We start from the raw sequence: 23,357 nt of genomic DNA on the forward strand, positions 1-23,357 counted from the left end.
TGCATTTACTTTCCTACTTAAAAACCAGCTTGTTTAGATCAAGCTTTAAAATACTTAGAAGTCTCATCAACCTCTGCTGTCCAAGAACCTCATTTCTTCCTTTTTTCCTTCATTTTTTTAATTCCATGATATTGCAGTTGAGATTTCGGCTTCCAGTATCACTTTTCCCTCATGAAAATTCTGCTTAGTAAGAGCTGCACAACAGAGGAGAATCAAAAACAGCAGCCAGCCTCAAATGATGGAATGAAATGAAAAGGGCTAGTTTGGATCACAAGATAAAGGTGGCACTTACTGAATTTGTTGTCAGAACTTGGCCTCTGTCCACTGGTGCCAAACAGAAACACAGAGATAGAGTTTTGGGTGACAGAGAAAAAAAAAAGCTTTTACTGATTTGCCAGGCAAAGGAGGCCAGAGCAGGCTGTTGATTTAAAGACTATGCCCTCCTTTGGGGAGGAATTGCAGGAGTTTTACAGGCTAAAAGGAGAAAAACAGGGTTTCACACAAGAATGAGGGTTGGAGCAGACATACATTCGTTTGGGCAATTGTAGTCATTGAAGCTGGAGTTAAGTGATCTTGGTGTGGTTCTGGTGGTGGTCTTCTGGGTTATTGCCGAGAATAACAGTACTTATGAAAGGAAACTGTATGTTCAGAGATCAGAACAAACTAGGAAAATTCCAGAAAAACATCATGTGCTGGGAGTTCCCGTTGCAGCCCAGCGGTAATGAACCCGACTAGGTATCCATGAGAATGTGGGTTCAGCTCCTGGCCTTGCTCAGTGGGTTAAGGATCCAGTGTTGCCATGAACTGTGGTGCAGGTTGCAGACATGTCTTGCAGCCTGCGTTGCTGTGGCTGTGATGTAGGCTGTCAACTGCAGCTCCGATTCAACCCCTAGCCTGGGAACTTCCATATGCCCCTCTGGGTGTGGGCCTAAAATGTAAAAAAATAAAATAAAAATGAGAAATCATATGCAAATAAACACAGGCAGTTGTGCTCAGAGTGCCTAATCTTTAGCTGACAGGTGCTTGTGTTTAGGGTGCCATGAAATGAGGGAGAAGCACAAGGAAGGGCTTCAACCTGGTCGGTTTTAAAGTATTCATATCTAAAAGAAGAATAACGTACATAAGTTTTCTCTTAGTTGTAGAAGATGCCTACACCATGTGTATGTCCCTTGAGGAGGATCTAGGATCCTGCCCCAAGGCTATAGTATTGTTGCTTGACTGTTCCTCCCTGTCTTTGCATTCCCTCCCTTCCCTGATCAGCAACTGTTGGAACCTGTCCCTTGGAATTCAGGGAAGGCCATGGAAGCTGAATGAGGCTCATTTCCTAAAAACAAGAAATGAGGGACACAGAAAGGCATTTGTGCCCAGGAGCCCCACAGGCCCCTGCTCGGTTTCAAGTTCTACATATAATATGAAATCCAGATCAAGTACCTTTGAATTACTTTGAATGACTTAATGTTGTGCTCTGTATTGTCTGGCTCAGTTAACCAGATTTCCGAAGAGTTATATTCTAAAGTGATTGAAAAATTAAGACCCAGTTATTTTAAAGTTTATGCTGACATTCTAGGGCCAGAAAAAAGGATCCTGAAGGTGCTTGAATATTAGGAAAGAACACAGTGTACCTGTTGGCATTAATGACAGGACACTAGCTATGAAACATTGAGAAATGTGTGTAAAAGTTTGGAAGGTTTATGTGAGAAATTCTAGGAGAACCAAGAAAAGCGTTCACTTAGGGAAAATAGAAGCTACCAATTAAGGGATAAAGGAGATAGTAAATTTAATTTTTATAATTTGAAAACTTTGTACTTAAAATTTCACTTTAATTTTGGATACCAAAATAAAATATTCAGACTTTTCTTTCCCTAGGCTTCCTGGAGATGGCAGTAGAATACATATAGAAATTAATACCAGATTCAGGACTTAGTTTTATAAATATAACAGTATTAAGAAAATCTCTCAGAGTACTTTCTGCAGAAAGAGTAATATTTCTGAATTTAAAATCTTGAGTTAATTCTGCTACCTATTCAGGATCCGAAAGGGGATCTTCTTTATCAATTACTCTTTTTCCAACTCTGCTATCAACTGGCTATGTGTCCTTGAGCAAATATCTTAATCCTCTGGACCTTCATTTCTTTATCTCTGGCTTCTATTTGCTACTATTAGCAACCATAAATGCAGATTACCAGTTGCTAAGAAATTATTAAATAATTAAATACTTTTAGTAGTAAGACTATCTTAATCATAATTTTTTTTTTAATTAAGCCACTGTAGGGGCCCCTGGAACAAGAGCTCCTTAAACATGTAAAGTCTTGATTTTCACCTCATATTCTGCATTTTAACAAAATCACTAGGTTATTCATATGCACACTGAAATTTAAGAAGCACTGCTTTAGGAGTTTTACAACATTCAAGGGTAATAGTGAACCAAAGTTATTGTTAACAGAAATTTTACTGAATTTGGATTGTCCTTACTACTACCATTGTGCCAAGCCCACTAATTTGCCACTTTGTGAAAAATCAGTAATTCTGAAACATTTATGAAATATTTATGAAATACTCAAGTACAAAAATGGTGACAGCTTAGTATAATTTCAAAAGTACTAAGTAGCTGTATCACTTTAAGTTCCTTAAATCATGTGTTGCTCCTTCTGCAGCTGGAAATGAAAAGACTGCTGTTAAGAGTAGAATTTTCTTTGACAGAAATTAGATAACATGAGCACAGTGAACATGACTAGGGTTATAGTTGTTATTTATCACAAGCATTGTATTTCCCTACATATCCTCCTTTAGTCTGGTAGTGGGTATAGTCATTTTACTTAATCTAATTAGTGTCCTGACCAGTAAACTGTAAGTGGATATTTGTCAAGTACTTGGTGTCTGGAATAAAGCCCCTGTATTAATGAAGATGGTGACCTTCATTGGTGTTAATGTAGGTATTAGTGCTCAGACATTCATAGAATGAAAGCAAGCTGCTCAGAGTCCAAGACAATGTGACTAATGCTTTAAAGGGGCAAAAAAGTCTTACCTTTTTTACCTTCTTGAGAATTATTAGTATATATTCCAGCCATGGCTTCCTAGCTTCTAGCTTTGGGCAATTATGTATCCTAGGCTCTATTCCAGGGATTCTGTTAGTATTGTTCTCTGACAGAAATAAAATGTTTGCATTTGTGGGGAGATTTTGGCTGGAAGTGGGAGAGGCTGTTGGTTCACAAACTCTTATTTATTCCCCACTTGCCTGCATCTTCCGAAGATTCTAGCCATCTTTCTGTCTGGATCCTACTGTATTTGAAAGGATGAAATAAGATTACCTAAAAACATTTTGAAAGTGACAAAATTACATAGGAAAATGTATTTGCTATTAATAATAAATTAATGGAGCTTTATAAAAGTATAACCTTGGATTGCAGCAATTTCCGGTTTATGTACTACCAAAAGTGGAGTATCAAGCTTGTTATGGAGTTGAAGCTCTGACTGAAAGTGAACTTTGTCGCTTATGGACTGAGAGTTTATTGCATTCTAACTGCTCATTTTATGTTGGTAAGTTATAAAAAAGACTTTGCTCTCCTTTTTAATTCCCTTGCAAAAATATACAATTCAATTCATTTATAAATACTTTCATTTTGTACTTGTAATTTTCATTTTTCTGATTGTATTACTATTTCTTTGTATTAAAACATCAGTCCTCCAGAATTAAATGGCAAGGTGGGTGTACTGATTATCAGATGTTTTCTTTTCTTATTCCCTTGTTAATTGTACATGAATGTCAATGTAACTGTTTTATGTTCAAAATGCTTATTTTGGAGTTCCTGTCGTGGCGCAGTGGTTAACGAATCCGACTAGGAACCATGAGGTTGCGGGTTCGGTCCCTGCCCTTGCTCAGTGGGTTAACGATCTGGCGTTGCCGTGAGCTGTGGTGTAGGTTGCAGACGCGGCTCGGATCCCGCGTTGCTGTGGCTCTGGCGTAGGCTAGTGGCTACAGCTCCGATTCAACCCCTAGCCTGGGAACCTCCATATGCCGCTGGAGCAGCCCAAAGAAATAGCAAAAAGACAAAAAAAAAAAAAAAAAAAAAAAAAGAAACAAAATGCTTATTTTATGTAGCAGTGTAATTAAAAATCTAGATGTGTTTTCTAAGAAACTTCTTTTAAAAGTACTATTTAATTGGTTTAAACATACAGAAATTTTCTTAGAGTATAATGATAATTGTTTTTTAAATCTCAAATATTATCTTGATGAAATGGTTTTTTTTACTCTTGTTTTGTGGTTTTGTAGGGGGAATAGTTAGGCAGGAACTTAAGTTGTGTTGGCTGAGTTCATGTACAGGTAACATACCTCACCTGAAAGATGACTTGCTAATCATTATCGATACTATTCTGTTGCATTGGAATGCCTAATCCTATACTTCTCAGTTCATCCAGTTCATCTCAATCCATGCCAGCTGTTTCAAGCTGCCCCTCCATGATGTCATTTCCTTTCTTTTGATCTCTCACGCATTCCCCTTTTATAACTTGTTGCTTTCTACTTTATTGTTCTTTTTTAAGCTTATTCTATCTTCCCATTAGACAATAATTGGCTTAAGGACAGCTTGGGAGTTCCCACCATGGCACAGTGGATTAAGAATCTGACTGTAGGAGGTCCTATCATGGCTCAGTGGTTAACGAAGCCAACTAGGAACCATGAAGTTGCAGCTTCAATCCCTGGCCTTGCTCAGTGGGTTGAGGATCCGGCGTTGCCGGGAGCTATGGTGTAGCTTGCAGACACAGCTTGGATCCCACGTTGCTATGGCTCTGGCGTAGGCCAGTGGCTGCAGCTCTGATTAGACCCCTAGCCTGGGAACCTCCATATGCTGTGGGAGCAGCCCAAGAAATGGCAAAAAGGCCAAAAAAAAAAAAAATCTGACTGCAGTGGCTTGGGTCACTGCAGAGGCATGGCTTCAATCCCTGGCCTGCTGCAGTGGGTTAAAGGATCTGGCATTCCTGCATTTGTGGTATAGATGGCAGCTGTGTCTCATATTCATTCCCTGGCTTGGGAACTCCACATGCTGCGAGTATCACCACAGAATTAAAAAAAAAAAAAAAAAAGGAGTCTGATGAAAGTGTATAATAGTGTTGAGCATAATTCCTGGTGTGTAATAAGTATTAAAAATGTGTTTTTCTTGCTCAGCCAAGAAATGGTTACTCACTTGAACATTTTTTTCATAATTTGGTTAAATAGTGTGTGTGTATATATATATATATATTTTTTTTTTTTCCTTTTTTTAGGGTCACACCTGCGGCATATGGAGGTTCCCAGGCCAGGGGTATAGTTGGAGCTACAGCCGCTGGCCTATGCCAGATCTGAGCTGCATCTGCAACCTACACCACAGCTCATGGTAACACTGGATCCTTAACCGAAGGAGCGAGGCCAGGGATTGAACCCACCACCCCATGGTTTCTAGTCGGGTTTGTTTCCGCTGAGACAAGACGGAACTCCTAAACAGTATATTTTATGAGAGTGTTAATAACATCATTGATTCACTCTCTCTGCTTAGCCCAAAAAGGGAGTGGCTAAATGCACTAGTTGGTGGCTCACTAGCCTTTTCCTCCCCCGTCATACACACTGCCAGAGGTTTATTGTAGTTTTCAGCCAATAACCACAATTTCAGTGTTCCTCCAAAAGACCTGTTCCCATGAAATACATCAGCAGTCTTTGTGTAAGGTACTTGAAAGCAACTGCTAGCCGTGTCCATTTTAGGAAAGGAGCAAATAAAAACTTAACATCCAGGAGTTCCTGTGTGGCTCAGCGGGTTAAGAACCTGACACAATGTCCATGAGGATGCAAGTTCGATCTGTAGCCTTGCTCATTGGGTTAAGGATCTGGTCTTGCTACAAGCTGCAGTATAGATTGCAGATGCAGTTTGGATACAGTGTTGCTATGGCTGTGGTGTAGGCCTCAGAGCTTATCATCAAAATCCTTTTTATTTTATTTTACTTTTTTTCTTCTTTGGCCGCCCCACAGTATGTGGAGTTCCTGGGCCATATCCTTAACCCACTGTGCTGGGCCATGGATTGAACCTGTGTCCTAGGGCTCCAGAGACGCTGCTAAGCCCATTGCACCAGAGTGGGAACCCTGAAATCCTTTTTAAACTACAGAGGATAGACATTCCTGACTAAAATAACATTTAAAGTTTTTTTTTAATGTACAATTTAACAGATAAAACTACCATCATCTATATCTATATACCTTACTTCATATATGATAGTTCCCCCTTCCCTCAATTGCAGTTTCACTCTCCACAGTTTCAGTTACCTTCAACCAGTCAACCATGATCCAAAAATATTAAATGAAAAATTTCGGAAATAATTCATAGTTGTTTTTTGTTGTTGTTTGTTTTTTGCTTTTTAGGGCCATTTACGCAGCACATGAAGGTTCCCAGGCTAGGGGTCTAATCAGAGCTACAGCTGCCAGCCTATACCACAGCTGCAGCAACACCAGATTGTCAGCCCACTGAGTGAAGCCAGGGATGGAACCCGCAACCTCATCGTTCCTAGTCAAATTCATTTCTGCTGCACGTAACGGGAACTCCTATTTTTTTATATTTATTTTTTGCCTTTTTAGGGCCACCCCGAGGCATATGGAGGTTCCCAGGCTAGGGGTCTAATTGGAGCTGTAGCTGCCAGCCTACACCACAGCCATAGCAACATCAGATCCCAGGATACAACTCTTAGGATATCGCTAGGTGTTTTGTTTTGTTTTGTTTTTCTCTCCTTTTGGTTCCTTGTGTACCTACCAATTTCAAACCAAATTATATTTTATATAATGTGAAATGTTCCAAAATTATCCTTAGGAACTAATAAATATTTGTCTGTGTATATACATAATTGTATGTATATATTTGTGAATATATAAGCTAATACAGCAATATTTCTTTTTTTTTTTTTTTTAACTTTTTTTTAGGGCCACACCCACGGCACATGGTGGTTTCCAGGCTAGGGGTAGAATTGGAGCTGTAGCCACTGGCCTACACCACAACCACAGCAACTTGGGATCCAAGTGATGTCTGCAACCTGCACCACAGCTCACAGCATCGGCATATCCTTAACTCACTGAGTGAGGCCAGGGATCGAACCTGCCTCCTCATGGATCCTAGTCAGATTGGTTTTCACTGCTCCACGATGGAAACTCCCTACAGCAATATTTCTAACCCTTATTTATGAAGTATGTGCTATGGGCCAAAGACTATTACTAATCCTCACTATTTTATTTATTTTGTTGTTGTTGTTGTGTTGTTGTTGTTGTTGTTGTTGTTGTTGTTGTTGTTGCTATTTCTTGGGCCGCTCCCGCGGCATGTGGAGGTTCCCAGGCTAGGGGTTGAATTGGAGCTGTAGCCACCGGCCTACGCCAGAGCCACAGCAACTCAGGATCCGAGCCACGTCTGCAACCTACACCACAGCTCACGGCAACGCCGGATCGTTAACCCACTGAGCAAGGGCAGGGACCGAACCCGCAACCTCATGGTTCCTAGTTGACTAATCCTCACTATTAAAATGTTTAGGAGTTCCCTTGTGGTGCAGCAGGTTAAGGATCTGGCGTGGTTACTGCTGTGTCATGGGTTCAATCCCTGGCCCAGGAACTTCTGTATGTCATGGATACAGCCCAAAAAAAAAAAAAAAGAGGATTTATCTCAAGAGGAAACTGAGGCTTTAGAGAGTTTATTGCTCAAGATTGTATAATTTGTGGGAAACCCAGAATTTATATCCATATCTTTTCTGATTCCACAGCTTATGCTTTTTCCAATATAATGGAATGTGAAAATGATGCTGAATGTGGGAATCAGAAGATATGTGTATGAGTACTTCATACTTGATAGTTCTTTTACCTTGGGTAAAATCATTTAAGCTTGCTAGGCCTCAGCTCTTTTGTCTATATAATGGACATCTTGATATTTTGTTCAGTCTACCTCTGGGAATATATACACAAGTCCTTTTTATTGCAATGATTACATAATATAATGTCCAAAAAGTAGACTTCTCCTGATGAAAGCAGATATAAGACAAAGAAGTATACGGACTTCCCCTGTGGAATAACTACTTGGCATTATCTCTGTAGTGGCTCTGGTTCAGTCCCTGGCCCAGGAGCTTCCATATGCTGTGGGTATAGTCACATGTTTAAAAAAAGACAATGAAGTATATTGACTTTGCATATTTTTATACTGAGGAAAAATTAGCTGTCAACCTAAAGTTTAGATGAAAATATGAAAAATCATCTTTATGATACTAGAGTAAGAAAGGATTTCTTAACCAAAAATTAAAAGCAGACTAAAATAAAAAACCTGAAAACAGAGTTCCCATCGTGGCACAGTAGTTAACGAATCCAACTAGGAACCACGAGGTTGCGGGTTCGATCCCTGGCCTTGCTCAGTGGGTTAAGGATCCAGCGTTGCCATGAGCTGTGGTGTAGGTCGCAGTCGCGGCTCGGATCCCACGTTGCTGTGGCTCTGGCGTAGGCTGGCAGCTAGAGCTCCGATTAGACCATAGCCTGGGAACCTCCATATGCCGCTGGAGCGGCCCTAGGAAAGGCAAAAAGACCAAAAAAAAAACCCTGAAAACTTTTCTATATGTATACATAATTTTTTTTTTTTGGACTTGTCCATGGCAAGTGGAGGTTCCCACACCAGGGGTGGAACCCACTCTATAGCAGCAACTGAAGCCCCTGCAGCGAAAACCCTGGATCCTTAACCCCACTGTGTCACAAGAGAACTTCAAAACATAATTTAAAAAAATGTCTACATAGTACTCCTGTCCTAAGACACTGTCAGTTATATAATACACCTTTGATTTGGTGATATGTTTTTCTTTTCCATTTTCAACTTTTTAACTATAATATACATTCAGAAAAGTGGAAAATACATGTACAGCTAAAGGAATTATAGCAAAGCCAGCACCCAGTAACTAGCAGTAACTAGCACCCAGATTGAGAAGTTGAAAACTAACAGGGTCCCCAGGAGACCCCACATTGTGACCCTTCCCCATCATAGACTTATTCCTCTTCTCCAGTGGTAACCACTATTCTGGCTTCTTAGGTAACTGTTTTGTTTCTGCCAGCTCTACACAATGGAATCGTAAACTTCTTTGTTTATAATGTCTCTTACTTAACATAGTTTTTGAAATTTATCCATGTTGTGTATAATAGTACTTTATTTTTATTGTTTTTGATGTATTCTTTTGTAAGAATATGCCATAATTTATTTATCCATTGAACTTTGGGAGCCTATTTAGGTTGTTTTTATGTTAATACAACCATGGACATTTCCCACCCTCCCCCCATGCCCATGGCTTATGGATTGAATCCCACGTAAGGCTGGAACCTTAACCCACTGAGCAGGGCTGGGAATTGAACCCTCACCTCCACAGCGACCCAAGCTGCTACAGTCAGATTCTTAATCCACTGCACCACAGCAGGAACTCCGCAGACTTCTTTTTCTATTGTCAAGTGTTTGTTTGGTAGTTATCTCTTCTTTTAAATGTTACAATTATTTTTCTTCTACTCTGAGGTGTGCTTTTTTAGTTTCTTGATGGTGTCTTTTGAACTTAATATAGACCAAGATTTAGCTATTTCCTTTATAATTAGTGCTTTCTTTGCCCTATTTAATAAATCTTCTCTACAGCAAGATCTTCTTGAAGCTTTTTTTAAAGAAAAATATTTAATTTCTAGATACCACTTTATGTGGTATTTATTTTACATGGTATATCAAGATTTTTTTTTTTTTTCAGTTTTCAGCTCCATTTATTGAAGGGATGGTCCTTCCTCTGTTCCTCACCAGTGTTATAAATCATATGTGAATCTAATGAGAATAATGTGAGTTTTTAATCTGGACTCTCTGTTTCTCTGTCCTTGAGGCAATACCTGCTTTAATTACTCTAGTTAGAGTAATTACTCTAGCTAGACAATTAACACTGTCTTACTAATTAATTTTAAAAAATGTTTTACTTATAAAAAAATACAACTTAAATGTTTTACTGTTTGGTAAAAAGTAAATCTTGTCAACTTGCTATTCTTTAAGAATTTCTTTGCTATTCTTGGCCCTTTGCATTGACAGATTTTGGAATCAACTTGGCAGTTTTTACTAACAGCAGCTAGAAGATTGGGATTTTTGTTAGAAAGTGTGTTGACTCAATCAGTGTGGAGCAAATTGACAGCTTTACAGTAACAAGTCTTTCAGTTTGTAAACCTTATGTATTCTTCTGTTTGCTTATATCTTTAATTTCTCTTAATATCTTTATGATTTTCTGTGTAGAGTTCTTGCATGTCGTTTGTTAAATATATTTGTTAATAGTTGATATTTTTTGTTATTAGAAATGGTATTTCTGAAATTTTATTTTCTTATGGTTACTGATAATACAGGGTTTATTGGTGTATGGATTTTTGATATTCATTCTATATATGAGTAATTTTGCTAGACTTGTTTATTCTAATTATAAATTTTAAGTATAATTATGATTATATGTAATATAATTAATTAAACATTTATGTTCTCTGCAAATAATGACCCTTTTATTTCTTCTTTCCAGTCATTGTACTTTTTTTCCCCTTGCCTTCTTTGCCTGGAGATCAAATAGGAAGTTAATAATGGGCATCCTTGCCTTATGTCTAATCTTAAACAGGAGGGTTTTCAACATTTCACCATTGTGTTTAGTATTTTGTATAGGTTTTTATAGATACCTTTTATTAGAAGAAATTAGTTCTTTTCTATGCCTAGTTTAAGAATTTTAATCATGGTTGGGTAAAAAATACTTCATCATGTATTTTCTTTGCATTTATTCATATGGTATAACTTTTCTCTTTATTCTACTAATGTGATGAATTATATTAATTTTAAAACATTTGTCCAGCCTCATGTTCCCATCATAAATCCAGCTTACTCTTTTTATATATTGATAGATTTAGTTTGCTAATATTTATTCTGCCATCTGAATTTATGAGTAAGACTGGTTTGTAATTTTCCTTGTGGGGTATTGGTATTAAGGTTAAGTTTATGTCATAAAATGAGTTGGGATCTATTTCCTCTTCTTCTGTTATCTGGTAGAATTTGTATAAAGTTGGTGTTGTTTCTTACTTAAACATTTGGTAAAGTTCACCCTATGAAGCATGTGAGCCTAGAGTTTTCTTTTTGAGAAGACTCTAATTATCAATTTAAGGAATTCTCTGGTAGCTCAGCAGCTTAAGAATCTGGCATTGTCACTGCTGTGGCTCAGGTCAGGTTCAATCCCTGGCCTGGGAATTTCCATATGCCATGGGTGTAGCCAGAAATAATATTTATCAATTTAGTTTTTAAATTACTTTCAGAAACATTCATGTGTTTAGTTTCTTGTATCAATTTTAATAACTTGTGGTGTGTATGCATGTATTTTTTAAAATAAATTTGTTTTGCTTATTTTTCAAAATTTGCATAAAGATATTCATAATATCCTCTTAAGATTTTTTAATGTCTGTAGTAACTGTTGTAATTATTACACATTACTAATAATTTGGGTTTATGTCTACCAATTTTTTATATTTTTCTATTCGACTTGTCTGTTCAAGGACTTTTTTTTGTTTTGGTGCCTTCTTATGAATTGAGTAGTCTTCTAATTTCATCTTTTTCCTTTATTAATAGGATAGTTATATGTTAACATAATTATATACTCCTGTACCTTTCTTTTAATGGCTATCACAGAGCTGCCCTAACAATAGCTACTAGTCACAGGTGACTATTTAAATTTAAATGTATTAAAATCAAATTTAAAATTCAGTTTCTTTGTCATACCACCCATATATCAAATGCTCAGTAGCCAAATCTGGTTATGCATAAATACACATATTATACAGTGCATATATTTTCATCATCAAAGAAAAGTTTAATCAGACACTGCTGCTGCAGTGATTATAACATTCGTTTCTGACTTACCACCATTAATTAGTACTTTGGCCTCTTCTCAAACAATGGTATTTTATTTTTATATACATTATTATCGGTGTATACATTGAATATTCATTTACACTTGACCATATATTTACCCTTCTAATGCTTCTCTTCTTGCATCTCTAAGATTCTAACTACAGTTGACCCTTGAGCAATGAAGGGATTAGGGGTGTCAACCTTCTTCACCATCAAAAATCCATGTATAGTCATCCCTCGGTATCTTCAGGGGATTGGTCTGAGGATGCTTATGTCTCATAGTTGGACTTCTGTATCTGTAGATTCAGCCAACTACAAATTGTATAGTACTGTGTTTATTGAAAAAAACCTATGTGTATAAGCGGACCTGGCACCGTTCAAATCCTCATTGTTTAAGGGTCCACTGTAGTATAATTTTTCTCTATGTAAAGAATACTCTTTGGTATTATTTTTTTCTTAGTTAACATATTTTATTTCTGTAATAAAACATTTAGTTTTATTATTTTTACTTTTTTCTTTTTTAATTATTTTTATTTTTTCCATTATAGGTGGATTACAGTGTTCTGTCAATTTCTAATGTACAGCAAAATGACCGAGTCACACACATATATATACATTCTTTTTCTCACATCCTCTATCATGTTACATCATAAGTGACTAGATATAGTTCCCTGTGCTATACAGCAGGAGCTCGTTGCTTCCACTCCAAATGCAATAGTTTGCAAATTAGTTTGAATAAACATTATTTGATTTTAACACAGTATCGTTAAGTACAGGGTGCTTTTTTAAGCTGACAAGTGACATTTGTTTTTTAAAAAGGCTATAGGATACCATTCTTGCTATTAATCCCAGACTCCCAGTCCATCCTACTCCCTCCCCCTCCCCCTTGGCAACCACAAATCTGTTCTCCAAGTTCATGAGTTTCTTTTCTGTAGAAAGGTTTATTTGTGCTGTATATTAGATTCTAGATAAAAGGAATATGGTATGATATTTGTTTTTCTCTTTCTGACTTACTTAGTGTGAGAGTCTCTAGTTCCATCCATGTTGCTTCAAATGGCATTTTGTTCTTTTTTATGGCTGAGTAGTATTCTGTTGTGTTTATGTACCACATCTTCTTAATCCATTCATCTGTCAATGGACATCGAGGTTGTTTCCATATCTTGGCTATTGTGAATAATGCTGCAATGAACATACAGGTGCATGTATCTTTTTCAATGAAAGTTTTGTCCAGATGTATGCCCAAGAGTGGGATTGCTGGGTCATAGGGTAGTTCTATAGTTTTCTGAGGTAGCTCCATACTGTTTTCCACAGTGGTTGTACCAATTTACATTCCCATCTTTGGTATTATTTTTGTTACAGACCTGCTAGTGTCTCAGTTTATTCATCTGAATTTGTTTTGTTTTTGTTTTGGTCTTTTTAGGGCCACACTTGCAGCATATGGAGCTTCCCAGGCTAGGGGTCGAATTAAAGCTGTAGCCATTGGCCTACACCACAGCCACAGCAACATGGGATCCGAACTGTGTCTGCAACCTACACCACAGCACATAGCAGTGCTGAATCCTTAACCCACCGAACGAGGCCAGGGTCAAACGTGCATCCTCATGGATACTAGTCAGATTTGTTTCCTCTGAGATACATTTGGAACTCCTGAATTTGTTTTTATTTCGCCTTTGGTTTTGGAGGATAAATATTTCATGGTTTGCTAGCTTTTTTGTTTCTGTTGAAAAGTCAGCTGTTAATCTAATTTTTGCTCCTTTTGCAAGTAACATGTGTCTTTTCTTTGGCAGACTTTCAATTTTATCTCTCCCCTTCAACAGTTTTCCTACAATGTGCCTAGGTTAGTTTTTTTTTTGTAAATATTCCATATATAGGTGTATGTATATTTATATGTGTGTGTATATATATATTGCAACATATTGCTCCTTAATATGTGATTTGATGACCTTTAAACAGTTTGGAATAATTCTCAGTCTTTATCTCACCAAAGATTCCTTCTTCCCCATTCACTCTCTTTCTCTTCTGAGATTTCAGTTGTGTTGTGTTACATCTTATCTTAATGTCCCTTACCTTCTCTTCTATATTAATCTTCTTTTTGACTCATCATGCGTGGTTCTCAACATTTTCTTTTAGTTTACTAATTTCCTCTTCAGCTGACCCTAATAAACTACTTCAGCCATCGCCTGAGTCCTTAATTTCAGTTACTGTATTTTTTGGTTCTAGATTTTCCATTTGTTTCTTTTTTATATATACATTATAGTTTTCTGTAGAAATTCTTGATCTTGTCTTAAGCATATTAGGCAAAGTTATTGTAAAGTGTGTATCTAATACTTCTGTTTTGAAGATCCTTTGTGGGTCTTTTCTATTATTTTTTGTATATTAGTTTCCTAGAGCTGCCATAACAAAGTGACAAGCTGAGTAACTTAAAACAACAGAACTATTCTTTCACAGTTCTGGAGTCTGGAATTCCAAAACGAAGGTGTCACAAGGCCATGCTACTTCCAAAACCTGTAAGAGAATCCTTTCTTGCCTCTTTTACCTTCTAGTGTTAGCCAGCAATCCTTGGCATCCTTGGCTTATAGATGCATCATTTTCATCTCTGCCTCTGTCATCATGTGGGATCTTTTTCCTGTGTGTCCCTGTAGTCTTCCTATAAGGACACCATTCATATTGAATTAAGTACTCACCCTCCTCCACTATGACCTCATCATAACTGATTATATCTACAACAGTTCTAGTTCCAAGGAAAGTCACTTTCTGAGGTAGTAGGGATTAGGGGTTCATCATGTCTTTTTACAGGAACACAATTCATTTCATAGTATGTTGTTTCTCTCTCTCTCTCTTTTTATTCTATGTTTTTTCCTTGTATGCCAGAATATTCTTTATCAAGGGCCAAATATTGTATATGTAAAATTATAGAGATAATGTGAGAACTAAAATGTTATCTTCCTCTAGAGAGAATTACTTTTGACTACACTAGTAATTCTCATTCACTAAGAGATATAAGTGATTTGAAGCTTAACCTTTGGGCTCTGCAAAGCCAGTCTGTTTTCCACGTATTGCTAGCATGCTGCTGTTCAGGTTCTGACATTGTCAGTCTTTGGAAAAGTCTGTCTGCAAAGCTGGCCCCAAGCTGGTATCTGACAACCTGGCTAGTAGACTGTTTTGTACACTAATAATAAGACTTCCTCTAGCTGATAAGGACGGCTCATTGTGCCTGCACTGTACAAAGAATATGGCTTATTCTGAACATTTGCTTTCCTTCTGAGAGCCTGGAATTTTAATATGTGTTAGGTAGAAGGTGCCTTCATCGTAAGTCCCCAGTAACAAACTTGAGTGCTGAGTCTCTAATAAGTTGCTCTGGTATGAAAAAGAAATGTTGCTGGAAAGATTAAATGCATCTGTGTGACTCCAGTGGGAAGGGACTTTTTTAATTGTGATAAAACATACATAACATAAAATGTACATTTTAACCATTTTAGTGTACAACTTTGTGGTATTAAGTACATTCACGGTGTGCAGCCATCATCACTGTCCGTTTCCAGAACTTTTTCATTGTCTGTGATAGAAACTCAGGAGAGGAATTTTTTTTTTTTTTTTTTTTTTTTTGGTCTTTTGTCCTTTTAGGGCCACAGTAGTGGCATATGAAGGTTCCCAGGCTGGGGGTCTAATCAGAGCTGTTGCTGCCAGCTGTTGTGCCCAGGGCCACAGCAACACCAGATCCGAGCCACGTCTGCGACCTACACCACAGCTCACAGCAACGCTGGATCCTTAACCCACTGAGAAAGGCCAGGCATCGAACCCCCAACCTCATGGTTCCTAGTTGGGTTCGTTTCCTCTGCACCACGACGGGAACTCCAGGAGAGGACTTTTGAAAATTGCACTTCATTTCCTCTGAGCTTCACTCCACATTCTTTTCCTTTTGCTGGTCCTCCTTTTGCTTGTATTCTTTGCTATAATAAATCTTTTCCATGACTACAGCTGTGTGCCAAAGCTATGAATTCTTTTTACAGAATCACCAAACCAGGAGCCTAACTCAGAACTTAAGTGCTTATCTAATTCATAGACCCTGATCTACAATTTTTATTCCTCTAATCCTGAGAAACTCTTGAAAGCTCTGTTTCATTTCTGAGCCTCTCAGTTGTTTTTTTCCAGATTTACAGACATTCCTAAGAGAGAAGCAGCCCCAAGTGCCAGGCTCACATCTCTGTGTTTCTTTCTTCCTCTGGTTATTGGTTCCAAATATATTTTCAATCCATTTGTCTGGTTGCCACTAACAAATTAGGTAATTTAATTACTCCTGCTATTTATTGCCTTTTTCTCTTTTGTTTATTGTTATATCCTAGGCACAGAGAATATATCTGGCACACAGAGATATTCAGTAAGTATTTCTAGAATGGCAAAGTTGGCTTGGAATTTGTTTTCTTTTTGGGGGGGCTGCACCTGCAGCATATATAATTTCGCAGGTTAGGGGTCCCAGTTGGAGCTGCAGCTGCCGGCCTGCGCCACAGCAACACTGGATCTGAGCCACATTTGCAACCTACACCACAGCTTGTGGGAACACCAGATCCTTAACCCACTGTGTGAGGCCAGGGTCAAACCTGCATCCTCACAGAGACTATGTCAGAGTCTTAACCCACTGAGCCACAAGGGGAACTCTGGCTTGGATAATTTGTTGAAGGAATAGTAAGAGTCAACGAGGGAGTTCTCGTCGTGGCGCAGTGGTTAACAAACCCGACTAGGAACCATGAGGTTGCGGGTTCGGTCCCTGCCCTTGCTCAGTGGGTTAAGGATCTGGTGTTGCTGTGGTGTAGGTTGCAGAGGCTGCTCGGATCCCACATTGCTGTGGTTCTGGCGTAGGCCGGAGGCTACAGCTCCAATTCGACCCCTAGCCTCGGAACCTCCATATGCCGTGGGAGCGGCCCTAGAAATGGCAAAAAGACAAAAAAAAAAAAAAAAAAAAGTCAAGGAGAAGGGAAATGGTAGAAAATAAACCATTGAATTTATACATTTCGTTCTTTTTATTGTCCCTAGATGTATGTAAGACAAACCATTGGGATGCAGGAAGGAAATATTACAAGTCTTACTTATTCATTCTCTAAAAAATTAAAAATTAAACAATACTCATATTAAGTACATGGATTTATTAAGGGTTTTTTTTGCCACACCCACAGCATGCAGAAGTTCTCAGGCCAGGGATCATACCATAGCTGTAACTAGAACCACATGAGTAACAATGCCCAATCCTTAACCTTTTGAGCCAGCAGGGAGCTCATAAATATGTCAATTGACAGGTGGGCTTCTCTCTTGAATGTTGTCATAGAGTTACATGTAAAATGGGAAGCATTCTCATTGTCTGCACATTGCACATGGCCAGGAAAACATTGTGCTCAGTCCATTCCACATGAATGGCCATCCCCAGCGTTGTGCCATATAGCATCTCGGGGGATATCAAATATGACTTTGTTGCCAAAAATGAAAGATGTTGCTTATTTAATACAATAAAAAACTCCTCATCTATATGTGTACTTTAAAGGCTTGGGATCAGATTAGAGAATATTCTCTTTTAGAATCTCCCAAAGAGCCTCTAAGATATGAATGCAGCCCTTCATATATCTTAAGCTTATATGAAAAACTGATTAACATCAGGGAAGGTGGGCATTCACTAGTAAAATTTCAGCAAAAATCTTTTGTGTAATTGGTGTGTGGTGTTAAAAACAAGCAGTATTGGAGTTCTCTTGTGGGGCACCAGGTTAAGGATCCAGCATTGTCATTGCTGTGGCACAGATTCAACCTGGCCAGGGAACTTCCACATGCCATGGGTGTGGCAAAAAAAAATCCGAGGGGGGTGGGGGGAACAGTGTCATGCTTAGTAAGCCCCAGCAATGAGGTACTCATTCCTTTTGGATCTATGTATCATTGTGGGTATCTTTTTAGCTAATGAGTTAAACTTTGAATCCATCTTTAAAAAGTTGTGTCACACAGAATTAAGCCAAGATTTTTCAAAAACAACAAAGCATAGTTAATCGTATATTTTATTCTTTTATTTTATTCTTTCCAAAACATTTTCTGTCTGTTTGAATGGCTATTACTTAATAGTTTTTAATGTATGTTGACAACTGCTCTAAATGAAATAGAAAAATTGAGTTCCTATCGTGGCACAGTGGAAACAAATCTGACTAAGAACCATGAGGTTGTATGTTCAATCCCTGGCCTCGCTCAGTGGGTTAAGGATCCGGTGTTGCCATGAGGTGTGGTGTAGGTCGAAGACATAGCTCAGATCCTGCGTTGCTGGGGCTGTGGCTGTGGCCGGCGGCTATAGCCCCGATTAGACCCCTAGCCTGGGGTATGCGGCCCTAAAAACCAAAAATAATAATAAATTAAGTAAATAAATAAATAAAATAGAAAAATCAAACTCAGAATGATTAACTTACTTATAGATACAGAGTTTGTCAGTGGCAGGAGCAGAATTTAGTCACAACTTTTAGGTGTTTATAACTTTGCCATAAACCTAAAGAGGGCCAGGGAGGAATGAGGGTGAGGGGTGGTGAGACGTAACAAACGTGAAGTGCTGTGTGTGTAACAGTGTCAATTAGTGTGACTTAAGAAGGGTGATTTATTGTGTCTTAGAAAATTTGGGCCTTAAAATCTTAACCAGAAGATTTCTACTTGTTTTTATTCTTTTTCCCATGCAGTCATGCACCATAGTCCTTTTTCAGCTATGGCGTGAATTTTATTATTGCTGGCTTCTCAAACTCCATATAACTTAAGCATTTCATTGTCAGTTTTCCCTGCCCATCCCTATGATCTCAATTTTATTTTTTTCCTTTTTAGGGTCGTACCTGCAGCATATGGAAGTTTCCAAGCTAGGGGTCAAATTGGAACTGCAGCTGCTGGCCTACACCACAGCAACACCAGATCTAAGCTGCATCTGCAGCCAACCCCATAGCCTGCAGCAATGCCGGATGTTTAACCCACTGAGTGGGACAGAGAGCCAACCCACATCCTCACGGACACTCTGTGGTTCTTAACAGGCTGAGCCGTAATGGGAACTCCTGATCTCAATATTTCAAAGAAATTTAAAACCATTTCTTTTCAGAAATCAAAGTTGGGAACCAGTACATTAGATCTTTTTTAGATAATAGGGTAGAGGTTATGTATGTAATTGAGATGTTCAGATAGAGGGTATCTTATGACACACAGATGATATAAGACATGGTTTATTTATTTGAAGAACATGTTGGTTCCCAGGACTCCAATTCAGCAATACTCAAACTTGATTGTGCAGCAGAATCATTAACAGGGCTTGTTAAAGTGAAGATCGTTGGGAGTTCCTGTTGTGGCTCAACAGGTTAAGAAGCCGACTACTATCCATGAGGATGCGGGTTCAATCCCTGGCCTCGCTCAGTGGGTTAAGCATCCTGTGTTGCCGTGAGCTGTGGTGTAGCTTGCAGACAAGGCTAGGATCCCGTGTCACAGTGGCTGTGACATAGGCCAGCAGCTGTAGCTCCAATTTGACCCCTAGCCTGGGAACCTCCATATTCCACAGGGTATGGCCCTAAAAAGACAAAAAAAAAAAAAAAAAGTGAAGATCATTGGCCTAACTCTAGAATGTCTAATTCAGTAGGTCTGGATTGGGACCTAACACTTGGCATTTCCAGCTGGTGCTAATATTGCTAGTACAGGGACCACACCTTGAGTACCTTTTCTGTAGCTCGTTGTCTCTTTTTCAGGTAAAATAAACATATTGATTTTTGTTGGTTGTTTGTTAGCTTTGCTGTGAATATGTTCTCTTCCCCTAGATTGCAATATTCTTTTTATCCTTTCGTACCATAAAAACATTAAAATGTACTCCTTAAAGAAAATTCCCAAAGTCGTCTTATCACAACTTCTCTATCTACTTTCCAGTCCTCTAATACATTTCAGTTCTGTATAGTTGACATACAGGCAGTCCTTGGCACAATTCTGATATACATAAATTTTAGTTAGGAAGAATATTAACCAAGTAATTGCGTAAAGCGCAAACTTCACTACTGACTTTGCAGTCCACAGATCGCTACATAAATAACAGATGCACATCATGACCAGTGACCATGGTTGTGCCACTTCTTTCAAAGTCATCAGTGGTTGGTCACTGTGCACATGTTGGTGAGTTCAAGCATAGAGAGTAAAATATGTAGTTGTGTTCTCTCCTTGTCTCCCAGTGACTCGTGACATTTTCTGAAAGTGGATGATCAGAAAAGGGAATTGGCCAACAAAGATTAAAACACAGCAAAGAAACAAAAGATGATGCTGCTGGAAATAAAATTCAAATTGAACATAAATGGAATTACAGAAGAAACAGCTGGCAGTAGAAATGTTGACACTGCTTCAGTTCAGAAGACTAGATATGCCACAAGAGAAACTTAGTGAAGGCGAACTTACTGACATAAATGAGGAAAGTGCTTGTGACACAGAGGATGAAGAACTGACACTGGCATAGTATTTTATATTAAAGGAACTCTTGAGATATTTCATGACATTAAAAGCACAAAGGATATAATGTTGGAAACAGATCCAAGAAGTGACAGTTCACCAGGTATAGAAAAGATGCTTGCTAACTCTCAAGTTGTGCCAGGAAAAAGCGACAAGCACTGTTCAAATTGCTCTTGATAAGTTTTTATTTTTATAGCTGCACCTGTGACACACAGAAGTTTATGGACTAGGGTTCAAATGGGAGCTACAGCTGTGGACTGTGCTACAGCCATGATAACACTAGATCCAAGGCACACCTGTTACTTACACCGCAGCTTGTGGCAGTGTTGGATCCTTAACCCATTGAGCTATAATAGAAACTCCTATGCTCTTGATAAGTTTTCTATAGTGAAATAATACCCGTAAATTCTCAGTGTTTTTAATTTTTTAAATTACAGTAAACTAAAAAAGATAACTTTTTACTATTTTATCATTTCTCTATACATTTCTAATTCTTGGGGGATTTATAATGTTCTGATAAAAATGTTAAAAGTAATGGAACAACATAATTTTTCCCATTGATTATTAAAACGCATAGTTTTGGCTATGGTTATTTTTATCATCCCATACTGTATGCAAAGTAAGTATTGCCTATGTGTATTAGTATGCATGTGTGTGTATATATGTATGAATGTGTGCATGTATATAAAGCCTTTATTTGTATTATATAGCCTTCCCAATCTTGACACACATAAAAAAATATTTGGGTAGCACACTATGATATACAAAAGCGATTGCTCATTGCCAAGTGATAATAGCCAGGAAGTTCTTGCCATTCCAAGCTTTGCTCAGCTGCCCCAAGGCCTTAGGAGATAAATATCTCAAGCAAACTTATAACTCATTTGAGGCCCACAAGTTAAAATACCCCAGTAGTGAGAGAATTATAGACTTCTTTTTTTTTTTTTTTTTTTTTGTCTTTTGTCTTTTTGTTGTTGTTGTTGTTGCTATTTCTTGGGCCGCTCCCGCGGCATATGGAGGTTCCCAGGCTAGGGGTTGAATCGGAGCTGTAGCCACCGGCCTACGCCAGAGCCACAGCAACGCGGGATCCGAGCCGCCTCTGCAACCTACACCACAGCTCACGGCAACGCCGGATCGTTAACCCACTGAGCAAGGGCAGGGACCGAACCCGCTACCTCATGGTTCCTAGTCGGATTCGTTAACCACTGCGCCACGACGGGAACTCCCTGACTTCTTGAGAATTATAGACTTCTTGAGAAAACAGGCTCTCCTATCACTTTGTATGGTATTCCCTGTAAATTTTTACTAACTGTATTTGACATATAATTCATTCTTTTCATTGTTCTTATCTAAAAAGATAAGAACTCTTAGTGCGTTTCCTCAAAGACATGTTTAGTAAATATCTAAAAATGTTTTATTGTACTTAATATTTCCTTTCTGCAGTTATTAAACCATTAAAATGTGTCCTTTTTATTAGAAACGTCGCTCTATAATAAGTGTTGGAAATGCAGTGGTGAAACTGAAACTTGGCACAGGAAAGAATAAGTAGGCGTGGGAGAAATAGATTTATTGTCTTAGAAGAAAAGTGTCTGGTAAAATGTTTCTTACCCTTTTTATGAGCACAAAGCACATAATAGGGCAGGCTAGATAAGAAAATGCAATATTAAATTACGTGCATTTTTTGTTGCACAATGACTGATGTCGCCTTTCCAGGTCTTGTGTTTTGATAAGTAAATATAAGAAGCTTAAATTTTTTTTAAGAATAAAATGGTATTTTCAGCATTGGTGAGTATTATACTCTTACACTATTGATATTTTATTAGCTATGGTACAATAACAGCTATTGTATTGACATGGTTATATAACATTTGAGTAAGAGCTATCTTTTATATTACTTCATAAGGACATTTCAGGGCCTTAGTGTTGTATCTCAGCTTGTTTTGTTTTAGAACACCCATTATTTTTTTTAAATGAAAGTATAATGTTGAGAATTTGCTATTTTGTGTTTTGGAATTCTAGAGTTAGGACATGTTTGTAAGAAAGACTTTGAGAAGACTGTTATGGTTTCTTCTAAACCATAGGAAATCTTATGGTGTGATTAATTTTAAAAATGTTTTCTTAAAATTTATTGAGGTATAGCTAATAAGATTGTGAAATGGAGTAAATGGAGTTCCCTTGTGACGCAGTGAGTTAAGGATCCAGCATTGTCACTGCAGGGTCTGCAGTCACTGCTTTGGTACAGGTTCCATCCCTAGCCTGGGAACTCCTACATGCCCCCACTTTCTCCCCCACCCCCAAAAAGGTAAGCTATTTAAAGTGTGCATCATGGAGTTCCCACTGTGGTGCAGCGTGTTAAGGATCCTCATTGTCTCTGTGGTGGTGTGGGTTCAATCCCAGCCTAGTGCAGTGGGTTAAGGATCCAGCATTGGTCACAGCTGCTACTCGAATTTGATCCCTGGCCGCAGAACTTCCTTATGCCATGGGTGAAGCCTTAAAAATAAAAATAGGGGTTCCTACTATGGCACAAGGGAATTGGTGGCATCTTGGGAGCACTGGGATGCAGGTTTAATCCTCTCCTGGCACAGTGGGTTAAGGATCTTGCCACAGTTGCCACTTAGGTCCTACCTGTGGCTTGGATCTGATCCCTGGTTGGGAACTCCATATGCCTCAGGGCAGCCAAAAAAAGAAAAATAATAATAAAAAAAATTAAAAAGAAATAAAAATAAAGCGTACACCATGGTGATTTGTTATATGTGTACACTGTAAGAGGATTCCTCCCGTCTAGTTAAATTAACTCATTCATCACCTCACATATTTGTAATTTTTATGAGAATATTTAAGTTCTACTCTCATCAAATTTCAATTATACAATACAGTATTATCAACTATAGCCACCATATTAGACATCAAATCTTCAGACCTTGTTTGTCTTATAGCTGAAAATTTGTACCGTTTTAGCCTCCAACCCCTGAG

At 38.2% G+C, this 23,357-nt stretch overlaps 1 protein-coding gene across 26 annotated transcripts in view; it reads left to right on the forward strand.

Annotated features, from left to right (window-relative positions):
• The window catches only part of ICE2 (interactor of little elongation complex ELL subunit 2), a 70,688-nt gene that overhangs the window by 34,929 nt on the left and 12,402 nt on the right, over positions 1-23,357 (forward strand). For 11 of the 26 annotated variants that reach the window (XM_084967984.1, XM_084968002.1, XM_084968032.1 and 8 more), the window contains one exon: positions 3,408-3,537. In XM_084967984.1, coding sequence (XP_084824110.1) covers positions 3,408-3,537 — 130 coding nt within the window. Of the gene's footprint in view, positions 1-3,407; positions 3,538-9,750; positions 9,836-10,076; positions 10,521-16,258; positions 16,294-20,116; positions 20,491-23,357 lie in introns of those variants that run through there. The other 15 variants (XR_014810113.1, XR_014810099.1, XR_014810112.1 and 12 more) reach the window with 4 other exon arrangements.

Source organism: Sus scrofa, chromosome 1 (assembly GCF_054392235.1).
Source record: "Sus scrofa isolate SSC_HxYL_T2T_F1_AM1 chromosome 1, Sscrofa_HxYL_maternal_Yorkshire_Landrace_v2.0, whole genome shotgun sequence".
NCBI classification, from domain to species: Eukaryota; Metazoa; Chordata; class Mammalia; order Artiodactyla; family Suidae; genus Sus; species Sus scrofa.